This window comes from Drosophila erecta, unplaced genomic scaffold (assembly GCF_003286155.1).
Source record: "Drosophila erecta strain 14021-0224.00,06,07 unplaced genomic scaffold, DereRS2 tig00000000-arrow-pilon, whole genome shotgun sequence".
Classification (NCBI taxonomy): Eukaryota; Metazoa; Arthropoda; class Insecta; order Diptera; family Drosophilidae; genus Drosophila; species Drosophila erecta.
This window is the reverse complement of record NW_020825194.1, coordinates 16,968,891-16,984,725: the sequence shown is the minus strand read 5'-3', so window position 1 is coordinate 16,984,725 and position 15,835 is coordinate 16,968,891. Positions and strand designations below refer to the sequence as shown.

The 15,835-nt window shown below is 43.3% G+C and overlaps 3 protein-coding genes across 3 annotated transcripts; 1 reads left to right on the top strand and 2 right to left on the bottom strand.

Annotated features, from left to right (window-relative positions):
* Positions 1-220: 220 nt before the first annotated feature.
* LOC6553265 (organic cation transporter protein) lies at positions 221-5,337 on the bottom strand. Its single transcript, XM_001980119.3, has 3 exons — positions 4,995-5,337; positions 1,520-2,154; positions 221-1,428 (listed from the first exon to the last, which is right to left on the bottom strand). Exons 1-3 carry the CDS (start codon positions 5,035-5,037, stop codon positions 439-441), a joined length of 1,668 nt encoding a protein of 555 aa, XP_001980155.1. The 5' UTR covers positions 5,038-5,337; the 3' UTR covers positions 221-438.
* Positions 5,338-5,594: 257 nt separating this feature from the next.
* LOC6553266 lies at positions 5,595-6,576 on the top strand. The gene is made up of 3 exons (XM_001980120.3): positions 5,595-5,900; positions 5,955-6,254; positions 6,312-6,576. The coding sequence occupies exons 1-3, from the start codon at positions 5,742-5,744 to the stop codon at positions 6,513-6,515; spliced, it is 663 nt and encodes a 220-aa protein (XP_001980156.1). The 5' UTR covers positions 5,595-5,741; the 3' UTR covers positions 6,516-6,576.
* Positions 6,516-7,609, bottom strand: LOC6553267 (single-stranded DNA-binding protein, mitochondrial). The gene is made up of 4 exons (XM_001980121.3): positions 7,532-7,609; positions 7,367-7,451; positions 7,199-7,307; positions 6,516-6,840 (listed from the first exon to the last, which is right to left on the bottom strand). Exons 1-4 carry the CDS (start codon positions 7,550-7,552, stop codon positions 6,618-6,620), a joined length of 438 nt encoding a protein of 145 aa, XP_001980157.1. The 5' UTR covers positions 7,553-7,609; the 3' UTR covers positions 6,516-6,617.
* Between the last annotated feature and the right edge of the window lie 8,226 nt (positions 7,610-15,835).

Genomic DNA, 15,835 nt, shown 5'->3' with positions numbered 1-15,835 from the left:
ATAAACTTTAATTGGGAAAAGTTGGGTAAACATTTTGGGTTTACTGGTTTCATCGTAAAGAAAGTTGCAATTAAAAAGAACTACAAGTTATATGATACTGTAGATTTTATTGATAGAGCCTAAAAGAAGGCAACGCTATTTGTTGCAATTGACTGCTCATAAAGCACCTAAATTTCTCTAAAACTCACTTTACGGTCGAATAAATAAAAGAAAGAATTCGTACAAACAAAAAATGGACACGCAGAAAGAGAAACGAGTGAATCCACATATTGGGATTCCCTCTGTTCTGGGCATCATTTTATTCACTTGGAATGGATAGAAACTAGAATAGAAAGCTTACTACTAGGCAGAAGAGCAGAGTTCTTAACAAGAAAAAACAGGATAACAAGGGCTTTGAACTGTATTGTGGACTTGGGAACAATCATCTTTGGCTAGGTTCTACTTGCTCTCGATGTTCTTGAGCGGCACCATCTGCTCAGGATCGTCCGGATATACGCTGTTCTGGCGCTTCTTGCGACCAGCACACTGACTGAACCAAGTATCTCCCTTTCCGAAGTTCTCTCCATCCTCAATGGACTCGGGCATGGGCTGGTTCATTGTCTCCGGCAGGAACATTACCCAGAAGCCCGAGATCAGGGCCACCACGCCGAACAGCACGGCCGGAATCTTCGGATCAAATGAGTCCAGCAATGTAATGAGCGGTGTAAGGGCTCCCGACAAACGGGCACACATCGATCCCAATCCCATGGCTGAGTTTCGCACCACGGTGGGAAACAGTTCGGCCGAGTAATTGTAGATAACGGCAAAGGATCCGGCGATGAGGAGCTTTCCTGCCATTACCACCGCCGTGGAGGTGGTGCTGCCCTGGGCAATGTAGGCGGCCACAATGCAACACAGACCGCCACCCAACATCAGGGTGGATGTGATCGAACGACGACCCAGGCGATCCAGGACGAACACAATGGTTATGTAGCTGGGGAACTCCACAAGGCCCATGATGAACAGGATCAGGTAGGGATTACCATACAGCTTGCCGGCACTAAGTGATAGTCCGTAATAAACCAGGGAATTGGCGAACCAGCAGAGGCACACGTTCAGAGTCTTCATCCGCAGGTTGGGCGTGCGGAAGAGATCGCCCAGTCCGGCACTGGACTTTTCCTCGGTCGCCGCCTGCTGCTTGGCCTTCTGCACATAGTACTCCTTGTCCACCGGAATGCCCGATCCGTTGATCTTCAGGCCCTTGGCCACAATATCCACCGCCTCTGCGGCACGTCCCTGCATCCACAGCCAGCGCGGAGATTCATCGAGCCACCACCAGTGGCCCAGGAACAGGCAGCCATGCAGTCCGTAGATCACCTGCAGCAACTGGCGGTCAGGGATGAGTGCTCCCCATCCGGCCACCAACATGATGCCACCAGCGAAAACAGCCTATAAGTATGGGACAGTATTAGTAAATACTTCGAATACAAATATAGCCGAACCATTTCGAAAATGATTGACTTATTGAAGTCTTCCTCACCTGGAAGGTAATGCCGCACACAGTGCGCTTGGTGGGTCCCACCAGTTCCATGGTCAGCACGAATCCACAGATGTAGGCGCCCGCCGATCCCACAATGCCCAGCAGGTAGCGAGCCACCATAAATGAGAAGTACTCGGGAATGAAGGCCACACCCACACCGATGATCAGTTGGAACAGGGCCGACCAGCAGAACACGGTTTTGCGACCCACTTTATCGGCGAGTCCGCCAAGGGTGACGGCGCCCGTGAACACGCCCAGCATGAACACGGTCTGCACAATTGCCCCCATCCAGCGTCGGTCGCACACAAAGTTCCAGTCGATGGTGCGCGAGGTCTTGTAGTACGTCGTGTCGTATACGTAACTTTCGCACTTGATGGTGGTATTGGAGCCCGGACTAGTGGGATCGAACATGAGGCAGGACTCCAGCTCGCCATTGGGCTTCAGCGGAATGGCGGCCAGGATAGCGCTCGAATTCCACGGAGTCACCGACAAGCTGCTGTTATCCACGCCCTCGATGAAGCAGCGATGCTCGGGCACGGCGGCCACCGTGACCAGCGATAGCATGTGCATGCCAGCGGTCAGGCCGGAAAGCACCTGCAGGAAGAACTGCAGGAACTGGTACTTTCCAAACTCCCCTGGAATGGGTAAGATAGAGAGTCATACCACAACTATTATTGTCTTGGGTAAGGTTATGAACACACAACAAATGGGAGCTTTTGGCAACATAAGAGATAGTGATTATCTGTAGCAGCCATGAATCACCCACTTTACGATGAAATATACTAGAAAGTAAGTAAGTTGTATCAAAAATGAAAGTTGTTCTAGCTTAACTTGTTCAATAAGCTCTTATTCGTCATAGGTCGATTAAATTTGAATATATGTATCTCACTGAAATCATTATTCAAATACCACGTAACAGCGATAAACTAGTGACAGACGAAACGCAAGGAAACACCCGACTTTTATGTAGATGGGAATTTTTAATGGGTATCGCTGGAACTGTTGTCACGCCCAAGGCTTTGCAATTAAATCAAGTGGAATTTATTCCATTCGATTTCAATTGAAGCGCATTCGCCTGGCCCGTCAAATATTTGCCCACAGTTTGGTTTGGTTTAGTCTATGTGCTTGCGAACCCCATGAAAAGAGACTCGGATGTCTTGGGAGAATGCACTGAATCGATTATGACTTTGGTCAGTCCAGGGCGATCGCGTTGATGGCGGCCAGGGGCTGTGTAAATGTCTACCGACATGGACACTATGTAGCCTAGATACGAGAATTTGACACTTGAGCGGTCCAATGTTCAATCAGCCGTTTCAATTGATTTGTGGGTTACATTTATTGATCGTTTAAGCGAAACTCTTGCCATCAAATGAAAAGTTACGTTCACCCCTGTTACGTCAATCATGAGTAAAACGTCTGAGAATTTTCATTTCTCATATTTGAAAAAATTATGAAGTGTAAAATTATGTCATAGGGTTGAGTTAATTAATCTCAATTATAACATTTTAAGCTATACCTAATGAATTCCAAGTACGCCCCCAATAGACATAATCAGCGTATAATTGAGCGCAATCTAGGATTTCGATAGCGAAAAATCGTGATAACAAAATTCGGAATAGTAAATACTAAAGTGGAATTCATTGTGAATTGTTAGAGGCCACTAAATGCCAGACCATATATCAGTCTTATTGTAGCTTCAGATTTATTGCGTCCGTACAGTACAACTAGCAGAAAATTGTTACCAAGTGGCCCTTAAATACGAAATTTGCTTTCAGGCCAGTCAATGTTTAAATGTTTGTAGCACATGCACATTCAAATGAATGTGGACCGTTGTTTACTCTGGGTAGACTTTGAGCGATAAGAGAGATTGATAAGGACACGAGTTATAAAATAAAACCTGCAGTAATATTTATAATATTTTTGCACATGTGTATTATGATTATAAACTATTAATCTACCATCAACTGATACATTATTTCAGAGCTGTTTTTTTTTAAAACGGTGCAGATTTGTTTCTGCTTAAGTATCATGATTCGTATTATTGTGGTAGATCATGGTTTTAGACCTCTACGTATGGCTTTTCTGCTTTTTTTTATCCGTACTTCAACATTTTCACTTCCAACGATTACTAAAAACTGAAGGTCGACTTAGTTGTGTTCTGAGCTGCTACATAGCACACGTGGAAGTGCTCTCAAAGTCATTTAAAGTTGCTGGTTTTGTTGTAACCTTCTTACGGCCAAAAACACGAATTCAGCACTGCAACACGCCTCCAAATTCGAAGTAATTAGAGTTGCTGTTCGCCAATAGGCCTTCAACAAAGTAAACAGAAATAAAAGAGCGATATGTGAGTTTTGATGGCTGAGGGGTTTGCCATACAGTTGAGTCTGAGAAAACCAGTTTGAGTTTTTGCATTTTACTGATACAAATGTGTACGAATATATTACGAATAAAAAAGTCGCTAATGCGATTATTACTCCCTCTCTCCTGTCACTTTCTTATAGGCTGCGGTTTCGCGAGTGCTAAATAAAAAACCAGTTTCGGATTGTTGCCTAGGAAAAGCTATTCCATTTCAATAAACGACAGAGTCAGTATCTTTCAGTATCTTTGATATACATTATATATTCATCTAATACAGTAGCACTAAATGTTTATTAAACGCCTCATAAATTTGTGATTTGTAGCCCTGACAACTAAAACTGTTCATCCATCTATCTTGCACTGTATTCCCACAACTATTATTAACTGTTTTGCATAGAGCATATAAGCAGGCTTAATTTTGCAGCTCCCACACGCTAGCTGCAAAGTTTGCACTACAACTAGAATACATAATAAATTATAAGCAAATACCCAGATATCCGTAGATCCCAAGATCTTTATGACGAGCCTACTTCACAGCCTTGTGATACCGCCCCATTTGGCCCCTTTTTCGTTTACTTGTTATAAGCCACTCTCGTTTTATCGTCACTGTGCTAAAACCAAGAAAGCTCAACAAGTGCCAGACATCATCCGGCTCAGAACTTAACCCACACGAACATGTGTCGCTATTATATAGTCTATGTAAGGTATCAAACTGTCATAAATGTCTATCACTTGGCGGCCTCGAGTATTTATTAAATTAAAAATAGTGCAAAAATAAAATAAAAATAGTTGCAATTAAAAAAGTATTAGAAGCGGCTTCTTTTGAGCACTTGAAGAACGGATGGCAAGCCAGATTAGACGGATAGATTAGGCGGAGATTATAAACATAATACGGAAAAATTAATTATAGATTTTAAAAGCAGAACAGACGGTTCTGCGATAAACCGCATTTGCCGTCGTTGGAACAGAATATTATCCATAGTAGCTTGCACCGCTGATAAGACCTCTCAAAATGATAAGCATAACGCCAGGTCTTATCAGCACGGGATGGAGACGCCTGCCAACGTAACAGCTGACCTTTTGAAAGTCTTCCCTCCCAGAAGCACATTCCACTCACCAAGTTTCCCCATGAGGTCCTCCAGCACATAATCCACAGCCATGTTTGACTTTTTATTGCGAGTGATACGAGTGTAAATGAAAGTTACTGTATGGTGTTGCTTGTTAACAAATCGTCATCTTATGCAGAAGTGGAGCAAATATGAATGGAACACCACTATTGGTACTACTGATAGTTACGGGTCGCGCAGATGAAAACGAATCCGGCATAAACAACGTGCTCGAGTGAATCGAAACGGCAAACGGAGCGCTCGATCAGCTATCAACTCTTCCGACCGCCGGCAGCATTTGAACTGGCGAATACTAACTGCGAACTGTGCCGCTCAGCGAAAAAACCGAGTGGTCCCACACATGGTGGTACATGGCGATAAGGTCGCTCCAAGCTCGCGCGTGGAGAGAGCTTGTGGATCGCGGGTCTCGAATGGGTCTCCAAAGTTGGTAGCTTAAGAGCAACCTCTGCTGGGGAGTGAGAGCTACAAAATGTGTTTTCTAAGTCTGGAACGTAAGAATAATGTAGCCATTATGCAATTGTGATCCTGCATACATATATGAAAATACATAATGGTAATGACGATATCAGGATCCCTTAGAGTTACACTTCAAATTCGATCAGGAAACGGAAACTTCACTTCTAGCACACTTGAGCTATTCTCACAGCCTGCGCCAACCCAATTTTCACATTATCGTAAAATATTCAAAAACTCAGAGCCAAATTACACGAAGAAACTCTAAAGTACATTATAAAATTATGAGTAATCCAAGCTTTTCAGATCCAGCGACAGTCTTGTTCTTAGATATGCTGGCAGATATTTTAACGCACGACAGCCTTCAAATGGAGTCAGATTTCAACACCAAGATGCAGTTTATCAATGAAATAGTTAAAACTTGCGAAGACGATGCCAAAAATGTGAGGTTCAAAATCAATAGGCAACTAGAAAACTAATTTGTCATACTCCAACAGCTACATTACGTGGGTCAAACCCTGAGATCAGCACGTTGCAGCATGCTTAAGTTAGAAATGGATCTGAAAGAGAACGAGGCTAACCTGATCGAGGCGGAGAAACTAGTTGAAATGTCAGAGCAATGTCAAAGTCCTGAGGTCGTGTCCTACCAAACGTATCCTTTGGGACGTCCCACTTATCAGGATTTGCTGAGTTTGCTCATGTCCACTGAAAAAACTGCCGATCAGTGCAACCAGATGAAAGAGGAGATCGTGATGAATAACCATCCGATCCCTGCGAACGGTATTCCCGGAAATCTGGTATGATATGATGACTAAGAGTTAAATTTACAGTTTTCATAGTGAGTGCATCAACAGGTTGCCAAGCTTATTGATTGCCACCGATGTACCCTGGAGGCCTTGGAAAAGCAGATGGAAAATTTGCAGAGCCATGTCGCGGCAGTTGATAAGGAGTTCGGACACCTTTATAACGAACAAGATGCAAGTAAATTCAACGCCCCGTGCCCCTGCAAACCGATCGAGAAGTTAAAGCCAAAGGACGGTTGTGGAAAACGCATTTAATCTATTAGATTATATATATTTCCAACGAGTTTTATAAATGCTTATAATGCTGCAAGTTCAACTTTTCGCTTAAGATTATGTTTGGTGTTCTGGGCTTAAATTTTAGTTGTTGGCATCACGGAAAAACAACACATCGTCGGCTATGATGCTGGTGCTCGTCTTCTGGTTGCCCTGCTGGTCAGTGATCTCTCCGTAGGTGATCTTTCCCTGCACCATGGTGCGCTGTCCCTTCTTCAGGTATTCCAGCACGGTATCACGCAGATTGGGCTTGAAAACCACTACACGATGCCAGTCCGTGCGCTGGGCCCAGTCGCCGTTCTCATATCTGTGGGGCAATGGTAAGCAGTACATTAACGCCTTTTAATGATTTATAGTGGCAAATGTTATATATACATATAACTATGAATACCACATAAAAATAAGAATAGTTTCTTCACTGAAGTTAATTCAACAAGGAAATTTACAAGATTGCCTACATACAACTAAATGTTCCAATAACTCATTACATAAATCCGAATTAGCCACTCAACGTGGTCTTGCTTGTAGGTTATAGCTAATAACTAACTAACCACATTTATGTAGCTTTTGTAGTGGCATAGACTGCTCTTGCCTCCTCTGAGATTTGAACTCAAGTTCCGTTGTAAACGCATGCTGTGCGGCAACACGCACACATAGAAGCTTACTTGTAGTTGGTGTGTGTGGCTACCGAAAAGGTGACCACCGGATGCTCCTGGGATCCACGGAGTTGCGGATCGGCTCCAACTCGTCCCAAAATGGTCACCGTGTTAACAGCTGTGGTTATTTATTCAACAATTAATGCAATTCCACAAATAAATCTAAGAACTACTCACTTTTTTCAACTTTGGCGGGCGCCGCTGCCGTCGTTGTTGCCCCGCGTGCAGGCAAATTTCGCAGGCCGCTCAAGAGGGGATTCAGCTAAAATAAATTACATGTTTTATTTACTGTACTTTGCAATTTACCGGCTTTTTAATAATATTAAAAACTTAAAAACTTACCATGCGCCTTGTGTGTTGCATCTTGATTGTGATACTTAAATATCGATGTATCGATGACACTTACAAAAATGGATAGTTATCAGTTTTGTAATTTTTGTTGATGAAATATCGTATTATCGATATTATTTTAACTAATATATTGATTTATACTGTTGTAAATTCCCAGTGAAATGCGCCACGTAAGCAAATGCAAAAAAAGTTCGTATTTGCTTATATTATTTATTTCTTAATTATTTTAGCATATGAATTCGCTTGTGTAGATTTTATTCACTACTCCGTGGGAATTCGCCGCACATTGTACTCTTGCGGAATCTAAAAGAAGCTAGAAGTTTAATCGTAGGCCAAAAGGAGGCGCTACTGCGTTTCGTTGTTGCTAATTTTATACAAAAGGTGGCGCGAAAACCTGTCACAGAAGATTGTTGTTAATTCCGCTTAGTTTACCATTTAAATAAACTAATCCTTAGGGCGCCACTGTGAACATTTGAATTGAATTCTTAAGGAATTTTGTACGTATTTCATATAAAATAATTAGACGTTTTTTTTCAGTATATCTCTATATCTATCTTATTGAAGAAAATAGTACCAACAAAAGTAGTATATAGAATGCAGATAACATTCACCTAATAACACAAATATAATGCATTACAAACTTCACAACCTCAAACTTTACAACCTCGAACAGGATGCAAGAACGACAACTTAAGCCCGCTCCAACCACGAGCAGTCATCATGGCCTTTTCGAAAATCAGTTACCGGCAGGCGGCTTTGTTTGAGCTGAACTTGCTAAGGAGGAAGAAGAGCGAGCGGACAAGTGTCCGTTAGTCGGGTGCTAATAAAAACCTGGACACCCGAGAGGCGTCCCCAAAACGGAGCGGAAGAACAGAATCACCATTTTTATATTCGCATTGCTCTCGAGCCGATACTGCTGCTGCTGTTTTCTGCGGTTGTTGCTGTTGGTGTTGCTGCTGCAGCATCTATAGCAACGACAACGTCACAAGCAGCAGCAACAGCAATTGCAGCAAGAGCTCTCTGCAACTCTCGACTTTGCATTCAAATTCAGCTCAGGCGATGAGGATGACGACACACAGTCCGCATCGGTGTCGCTGCCCCAAGAAAATCATATTGCCGTCCAGTCACTTAACTGCCTTCCATCTGCGTCACTCGAGCAATTCTGTGGAGCTGATATAATGCTGCGCAGATATTGCGGAGGGTTCCCACTTATTAATCATAACGCGATATGTTACTGCTGAAATTACTGAATTCTTGGATGGTTTGAAACAACCGGACTAGTAGTAGACGGTGGTAAACGAATATGGTTCTAAAGGGTTTGTTTATATTATTCGAATCGGTTCGAAGTAATATTTTTGAGATCTGTGTAGTTACTGGTTTAACTCTTTTTAATGTTTTTTCCCCCTTGTGCAATCTCAAAAATATTTTAGTTTCTTTTCCAAAAAGCCTATAATACACCCTATATAGGTATAATTAAAAGCTTTAGTTGTTAACTCAACAAAAGTGTTTGCCAAGAACACTTTTGAGATATTTCAGAAAACCACCAAATCCTATTCTAAAGTCAACATGTCTCAATGGCGCGCTTTTTGAAATCCCAGATTTCCTTCTTGATTGTTCCCCAAGAAACGCTTCCCCCAACAAGATCCAACCCTATATTTTTATATTCTAGCCCTCCGTCCGTATCTATATCTGCAGTCGTAGCCAAACCGAAAACAGAGCATTGTGCCCGTCGTTGAATCCAGTGCGCGTGTTGCTGCGACTCTATATAAATATACATTCGTATATGTACGGGGCGCACTCATATAGGAGGTTTCTGTTGTTGCTGACCGGCCTGCCACTGTATCTGTATCTGTGCACGAGTGTGTGCGCTCGTATCTGTATCTGGTGTTTGGGGCTCCGGCTCGGAACGCTCCGCGCCGCGATACCAACAAAAACGAACGACGGAACGTACCAGGCAAACGAACCAACGAACCAACAACGAACGAACGAGCGAACGTCCCAAATGTCGCTGCTTTTTCTATATTTTCAGATTGTATAGTAGCATGGCTATGGAGGTTGGCGGGTTGGCGGGTTGGAGGTACTGAAGTGGTTGCTGCTGCTGCTGTTGTTGTTGATGATTTTGCTGTTGCTATTGCTGTTGCTGATGCCGTTGGCGTTGGCCTGGCTGACTGGCTGACTGGGCTTGTCGAGGACGTTCGCTAGATGGCTGACTGGGTTGGCCGGCTCTTTGGCTCTGCCGTGCTGTGTGCGTTTGCGTGCCAAAAAGCGAGCGATGGCAAAATTCATATGTGCGCCTTATAGTAAAACTATAAACGGCAGCAGCATTCCGGCAACTTGCAATGCTGCCGCGGTCGGTCATTGGCAACAGCACTGTTTGCTGTTCAGTGCGAGACTGCGCAAAAGGAGTCCAGCCTGGTGGCCAAAGGATTCACGTCTTCTAGAAGACCTTGAACAGCAAGATGCTCCTTAAAACTGGGATTTTAGCCGATTCCAATGATGTGTGGGTAGCTTAAGTGCTAAAATTTGCTTTTACATATATAATATATTTAGCTATACCCATTTTTAAATATTTTAATAAGCTTAAGGTACAACATGGTATGGCAAACACTAAACCAAATCCCTAATAAACCTACAACCTTTAATCAAACTCGATTTCTGAGCATCCAAAGACATGATATAGTCATTTGGATTACACTGTTATTATAAAGACCACAACAGCTGTAATCGCTTTAAGAACCAGCTCGAAACCCTCAGCATTTAACCCCCAGAACTCGGAACCATCCAATTCCAGCAAGTTGGGCAATTTTAACCCCGCGAGCAGCCCCCATCGAGCCATCGCCTCGAACTGCATTGCGAGCTGACTGCGCACAAAATTTAACCAGAAAATTTAACAGAGCAGCAGAAACTGAGACCCCAAAACCGAACGAATGGCTCGCATTAAAGTTTATTTCGAAACCGAGTCGCAGGCAGCGCAGAAAGCAGCGCGCTGAAAGGAAAAGAAAAAGAAAACGAACGAACGAACGAACGAACAAAAAAAAAATCCAAGTAAAATTACGACAAGGCAAAGAGCCAGAGCAGTGGGCTGTGGGAATGGGTATGCGGATGGGGATGTGGATGGGGATGGGGATGGGGCAGAAGGTTGACGGTGGCTGGGCTGGCTGCTTGGATGGGGGGCAGCAACGACGAAACGTCGAAAGAAAACAAGAAACTCCAGCAGCAGTGGCCCAAGAGGATGGGGCGTGGGGTGACGGAGGAAGGGGGAATGAATGGTGAGTTGAATGGGAAGGCAGCCGCCACACAAAGTGCCGGTGTGTGCGTGTGTATCTGTGTGCGGTGGGGCGAAGGTGAAGCATGCGATGGCGTTGGTTGGCCTGGCTCGGTACGGTTCGGTTTGGCTTGGATAGCTTGGCTGGCTTGGATAGCTTGGCTGCTCTGGCTCCGTACCACGGGCAAGACGGCGTCGCTGATGGAAAATAAGAAGAAGACAAAAGTCATATATATAACCAGCAAATGAACGAACCAACGAACCAGCTGAATGAAAGCGGCAGCAACAACAACTGCGAGGACGTCGCTGGCGACTCTTGCAACTGCATCCAGCGGCAACATCAGCCGTCACCAGGCACCGGACCTGGCCAAGAACGAGAATTCCAAGTGGTGGTCATCACGCCGAAATGGGCATACCCTTGCCAACCGATCGATGCGGTATTTACAATATAACATATAAAAATAGATAACCGTTGAATGTTCTGTGATATAGTCACCGAAAAAGTATCTATAACTCTTCAACATACATAAATTTAGAAAAATTATAAAAATATAATCATAAAAATAATATATATACATATATATATATGTATATATATACATATTTATATTTTATTTCGGGTGAGAAGAATGACCAAACGGAAATACCCGAAATGAAAGATTAAATATTAAGACTCCCAGCTGTACAGCTGTACAATGTATTACGCATACCCACCAAATCCCTAGGGTATTCCCAACGAAAGAACAGAATATCGCCAGAGCCAGAGTCATAGTCGATGTCGTAGTCACTGGCAAAGGCGGCGTTGTCGTCATTGCCGCACTGACTACTCTGAGGTCTCAGCACACACAGAGACCGGACCGGACCGAAAACGAGAATGAGAATAAGACCGGGACCGAGACCGAGAACCCAGAGTTACCATCAACCAGCGAGCGGCGTTGAGCAACGACAGGCAACCGACCAACCAACCGACCGACCCGACCCAACATTAAAGTTAAAGTAAAGTTGGAATTTGTGCCTCAACGAAGTCCCCCAACCCATAGCACTCCCTACCTAACGTCCTTCCTTCCCCCATGCCGCCTTTTGTAATCAGAATAAACGAAAATTCGCTTAAGCCGTGCACGGTGGAGCAAAGTTTTTGTCAAGATCTGTTAAATGATGAGCTTCTTAAAATACTTAAATCGCGTTTTGTAGCAAAATAATACTATGGAAAGCTCATTTCTATTTTTGTATATAGTTTATAGAAACTTCTACACGTTTTCATAAAAGTATACATGATATATATATGATACATATTCCGCTTGCTTTTTACTATAATTTAAAGTAGCATAATAATGGGAAAATAGTATGATCAAAAGTTTATAGATTTTACTGGAGCTCATATACTTTTATTTGCGTAACCTCTGCTAGACATAGCCCCAAAATAATAATTCATAGTTTCGACTGGCTGACCGCATCTTAGCCTCAATTTGCTGGCATTCTTTAACCGAAAACCACATCCCAAGCCCACTGTCCCCTCTTTCGGGGGCAGGATGTGGGGGCGGGCGGGCTCTTAGAGTGGAGCTGGTGCTGAGGGCAGAGGCAAAACGCAAATGTCAAGACAAACGAACGCAACGAAACGAACCGGGCCGGGTCGGGCCGAAATGGAGCGCCAAGGAGTGGGCGGTGGGCGGTGGACGAACCAAGTGCTGAGAGATTCAGCTGGAAAAGAGGGGATGGTGGGGAGGGTGGTGCGTTGCCGGGCAGCAATCGACTGTGCGGAGACCTAAAATATTCCCCTCACACCTGCTCCGTCCTTCGGCTACCACCATTCATTCTGCTGTGATAAAGGAAATACCACACCACTGTGACAACACATTTGCCGCTGCAGTGCCACCGAGCCACCCAACCACCGAGCTACCCAACCCAACACGTCGCCTCCCAAGATCGAAGCCACTATCTTCACTTCTTGTGCTGCGACCCTGAGCCTTAAGCTAGAACCTGCAAATCTACAACGGCAAAAAATTCACGGTTAAGTATTTTATAAAATGTATAAAATAGAAGTGTTATCGATCGATGACTTTATGTTAAGAATTTAAAAACTTTAATTTAAAAACTTTAATTTAAAAATTTTAAGAAAAGGTTTTTTCTTCCTGTTAAGTGTACTTTAGATATTAGCATCTTTTACTAAGATATCATTGGATAATTGGTATCTTATCTTATGATATATAATATTTGAAATAAGTACTTTTTATAACATATATTGAAATTTTTTAGATTGTTTTATAAAAAAGGTCAAACTATATCAAAACCAAGCTAAAATCGTGTTCTGGCATCTGACAATTGCATTTCATTCTATGTTATTATATAATAGAACCAGGGTTAAAATTCACTGTCATCTTCCTAACCATTGTCTTGCGGCTCATTTTATTTGCTTATTCTCTAATAATATTCTTTAATAAACTTAAAAACAATACTTCATAGCATATCTAATTATTATTAAATACTATATCATTCCTTTTTTACGGGGAATAAGATACTTAATAAATATTTTGATAACACTTAAATCTATATTGATTTAAATTCTAGTTTCTAGTTTTTTTTCAGTACAGAGCTTTGTTATTGCTGCTTCGATCCCGTTTAGAGTGCAACTTCAGACTCTTCTGGAGCCTAGCAGTAGTTTGAGATTCGAACTTCAGGCTACGCCTGGCTGAGCGCGACTCCAGTTCTGGTTCTCAGCCAGCACATGGCCAGCGACGACGATGATGGCGGTGATGACGACGACGACCACTTGCCATTTGCGCAACGCCACCAAAATAACCAAACCGAACCAGCGACAGCAATAACAACAAACTCACTCGCACACACAACTTGAAGCATCGATCCGCTGTGGAGGACAGAAATAGTAGCGGACTCAGCTTTTGCGGAAAAGCGAGTGGGAGGTTCTGGGGCAGGGAACTGGGTGGGCGGGAAGGAATGGAATGGAAAGATAGAGAGTGCTCTCTATCGATTGCTCCAAATTTAAGATGGGTCAATTAAAAATGAAGGCGGTATTAGTATAAAATACAGAGCAGGCATCATAAATACTTGTCAAATACCAGTTTAGGAAGGATAAAGAGCGCGATCGAATCTAGGCCCTGAATGCTGTAAATTAATGCAATCGCCCATTTTCTTAACCAACTTGAAATAGGTGTAATCGTATGTGTAGAATATTGAATTCCACTTAGTAATTTGTTAGGGATAGGTATATAAAAATGAGTTACCTATTCAAATAACATATCTGTTTAAAACCTCCGCAAACTATTGTTCTCTATATTCTAAAACTTATCGTTGATGGTTTTAATAGCCTTAAAACTTTAAGTGAAATTAAATCTTTTCTGAGTAACCTTATTTTTCACTTGCATCGATTTCTCTCAGGAACCATAGTATTTGATTTAAACTATGGATCACTCATTTAGTTAATATACCATTCCCTTAAGATCATAAATTGGGCGATAACCAACGGCAATAACTGAATTCTTCTGATTGTTTGATTTTATTTGATTGCAACTATGCACTTTAATCGATTGCAAAATCGATAAATCATCGAAGTACTACCATGAATTACAGTTAAATCCAATACGTGTGCGAGCGGTGTGTGCTTGGGAGTGTGTGCCCCACTTAGGTTCGCCTCAATGGGGCCTAGCCCCATCGACTGACTGTTGTTGTTTTCGTTGGTGCTGAACCAATGCCAAGTCAACTGCGTGTAGTACTGCCATGAGATATTTTTTGGGACGTTCCCAGAGTTCAGGCTCGGTACGGTTGGTTCGTCACTCGGCAAGCAAACAACGCAGCGCGAAAAAATTCCATTTTATGTTCAGTTTTTTTCATTCGAAAGAGAAACAGCCGATAAAAACCTGAAAGTGTTGGCGATGCGTCATGCGATGCTATGTGATGCCCTCTTTCCAGCGGCGAGCTTGAGCCGATGGCTCAATCAGAACTGCGCAGGCTGCGATCCTTGGGGAGCGTTTTTGCGCCGCCGTCGAAATCCTCCAGAAGGGACCATGCCTTGAGCAGGATTTCGAGCCGTTGGCGCACACAGATATTTTCCTCTCAAACCCAGCTCGACCACGCCACCCACTTTTAGCCCATCAGCTACGCTTCACCATCAACGCCACCACCCACAGCTCGCCTCATTCATTTAGTTTTCGTACAGCCAAAGAAACAATAGTTCCTGGGGGTAGGGGGAAAACGGGACAGCAGTCCTTGCTGTTAGGTAGATTGTGCCCTGCCCTCAGTCCTCGTCCTCTTCCGCCGCTCAGGCAAATGCATAAAAAGCCAGGGGGATTATAGAGGGTGACCCTTTAGACTACAGCTCCTTTGGAGTTTATCTGAAATCGTTGAAAACTACTTTTATTGTAAGCCCGACCAAAAAAATTCAGCTTGACCATAATTGTTTAACCTAACTTTTCAAATATTGTTTATAGAAGGGATAGACATGATGTATTTAATACATTGACTTCGACCAATTTGACAAATTTAACTTAGATCTTTCTAATCTCTTTGTAATGCACAGTATTTCAAAAACAATAAGAAAATAAATTAATATCATAACGGATAAAACCAATCAATTTAAAAAAATCGTAATCGTTTTCATAATAATCTAAATTCAAAAATTTGTGTCCAATGCTTTAAATTATCCTGGAAAAAAACACCCTGTTTAGCGGCACACATTTCAGGCCGGTTCGGCTGTCAGTCGGTCGCTCACTTTGCTATTCAACGGCCCGGGGCGGGGGCGGGTAAATGGGGAAAGGACGGGCGCAAGGCACACGGCGCACGGCTAAGGGTGAATGCCAGTCGCTTGTCCTCCCACAGCCAGCCTCCCCGGCCTCCCCTCCTTGTCGTTTGTTTGTCACAATAGGGCAAAAGTTTCACTGTAACCGTTATGCGACCCACAGACACCACCGCCCGTCCAACCAGCCCGCCTGACCACCCTGCCTCCCCCGGCTGGTAGAGAGCCAGAGCCAAAGCCCAAATGTCTGACAGGCAAGAGCAACGCAACGCAATGCCACCAA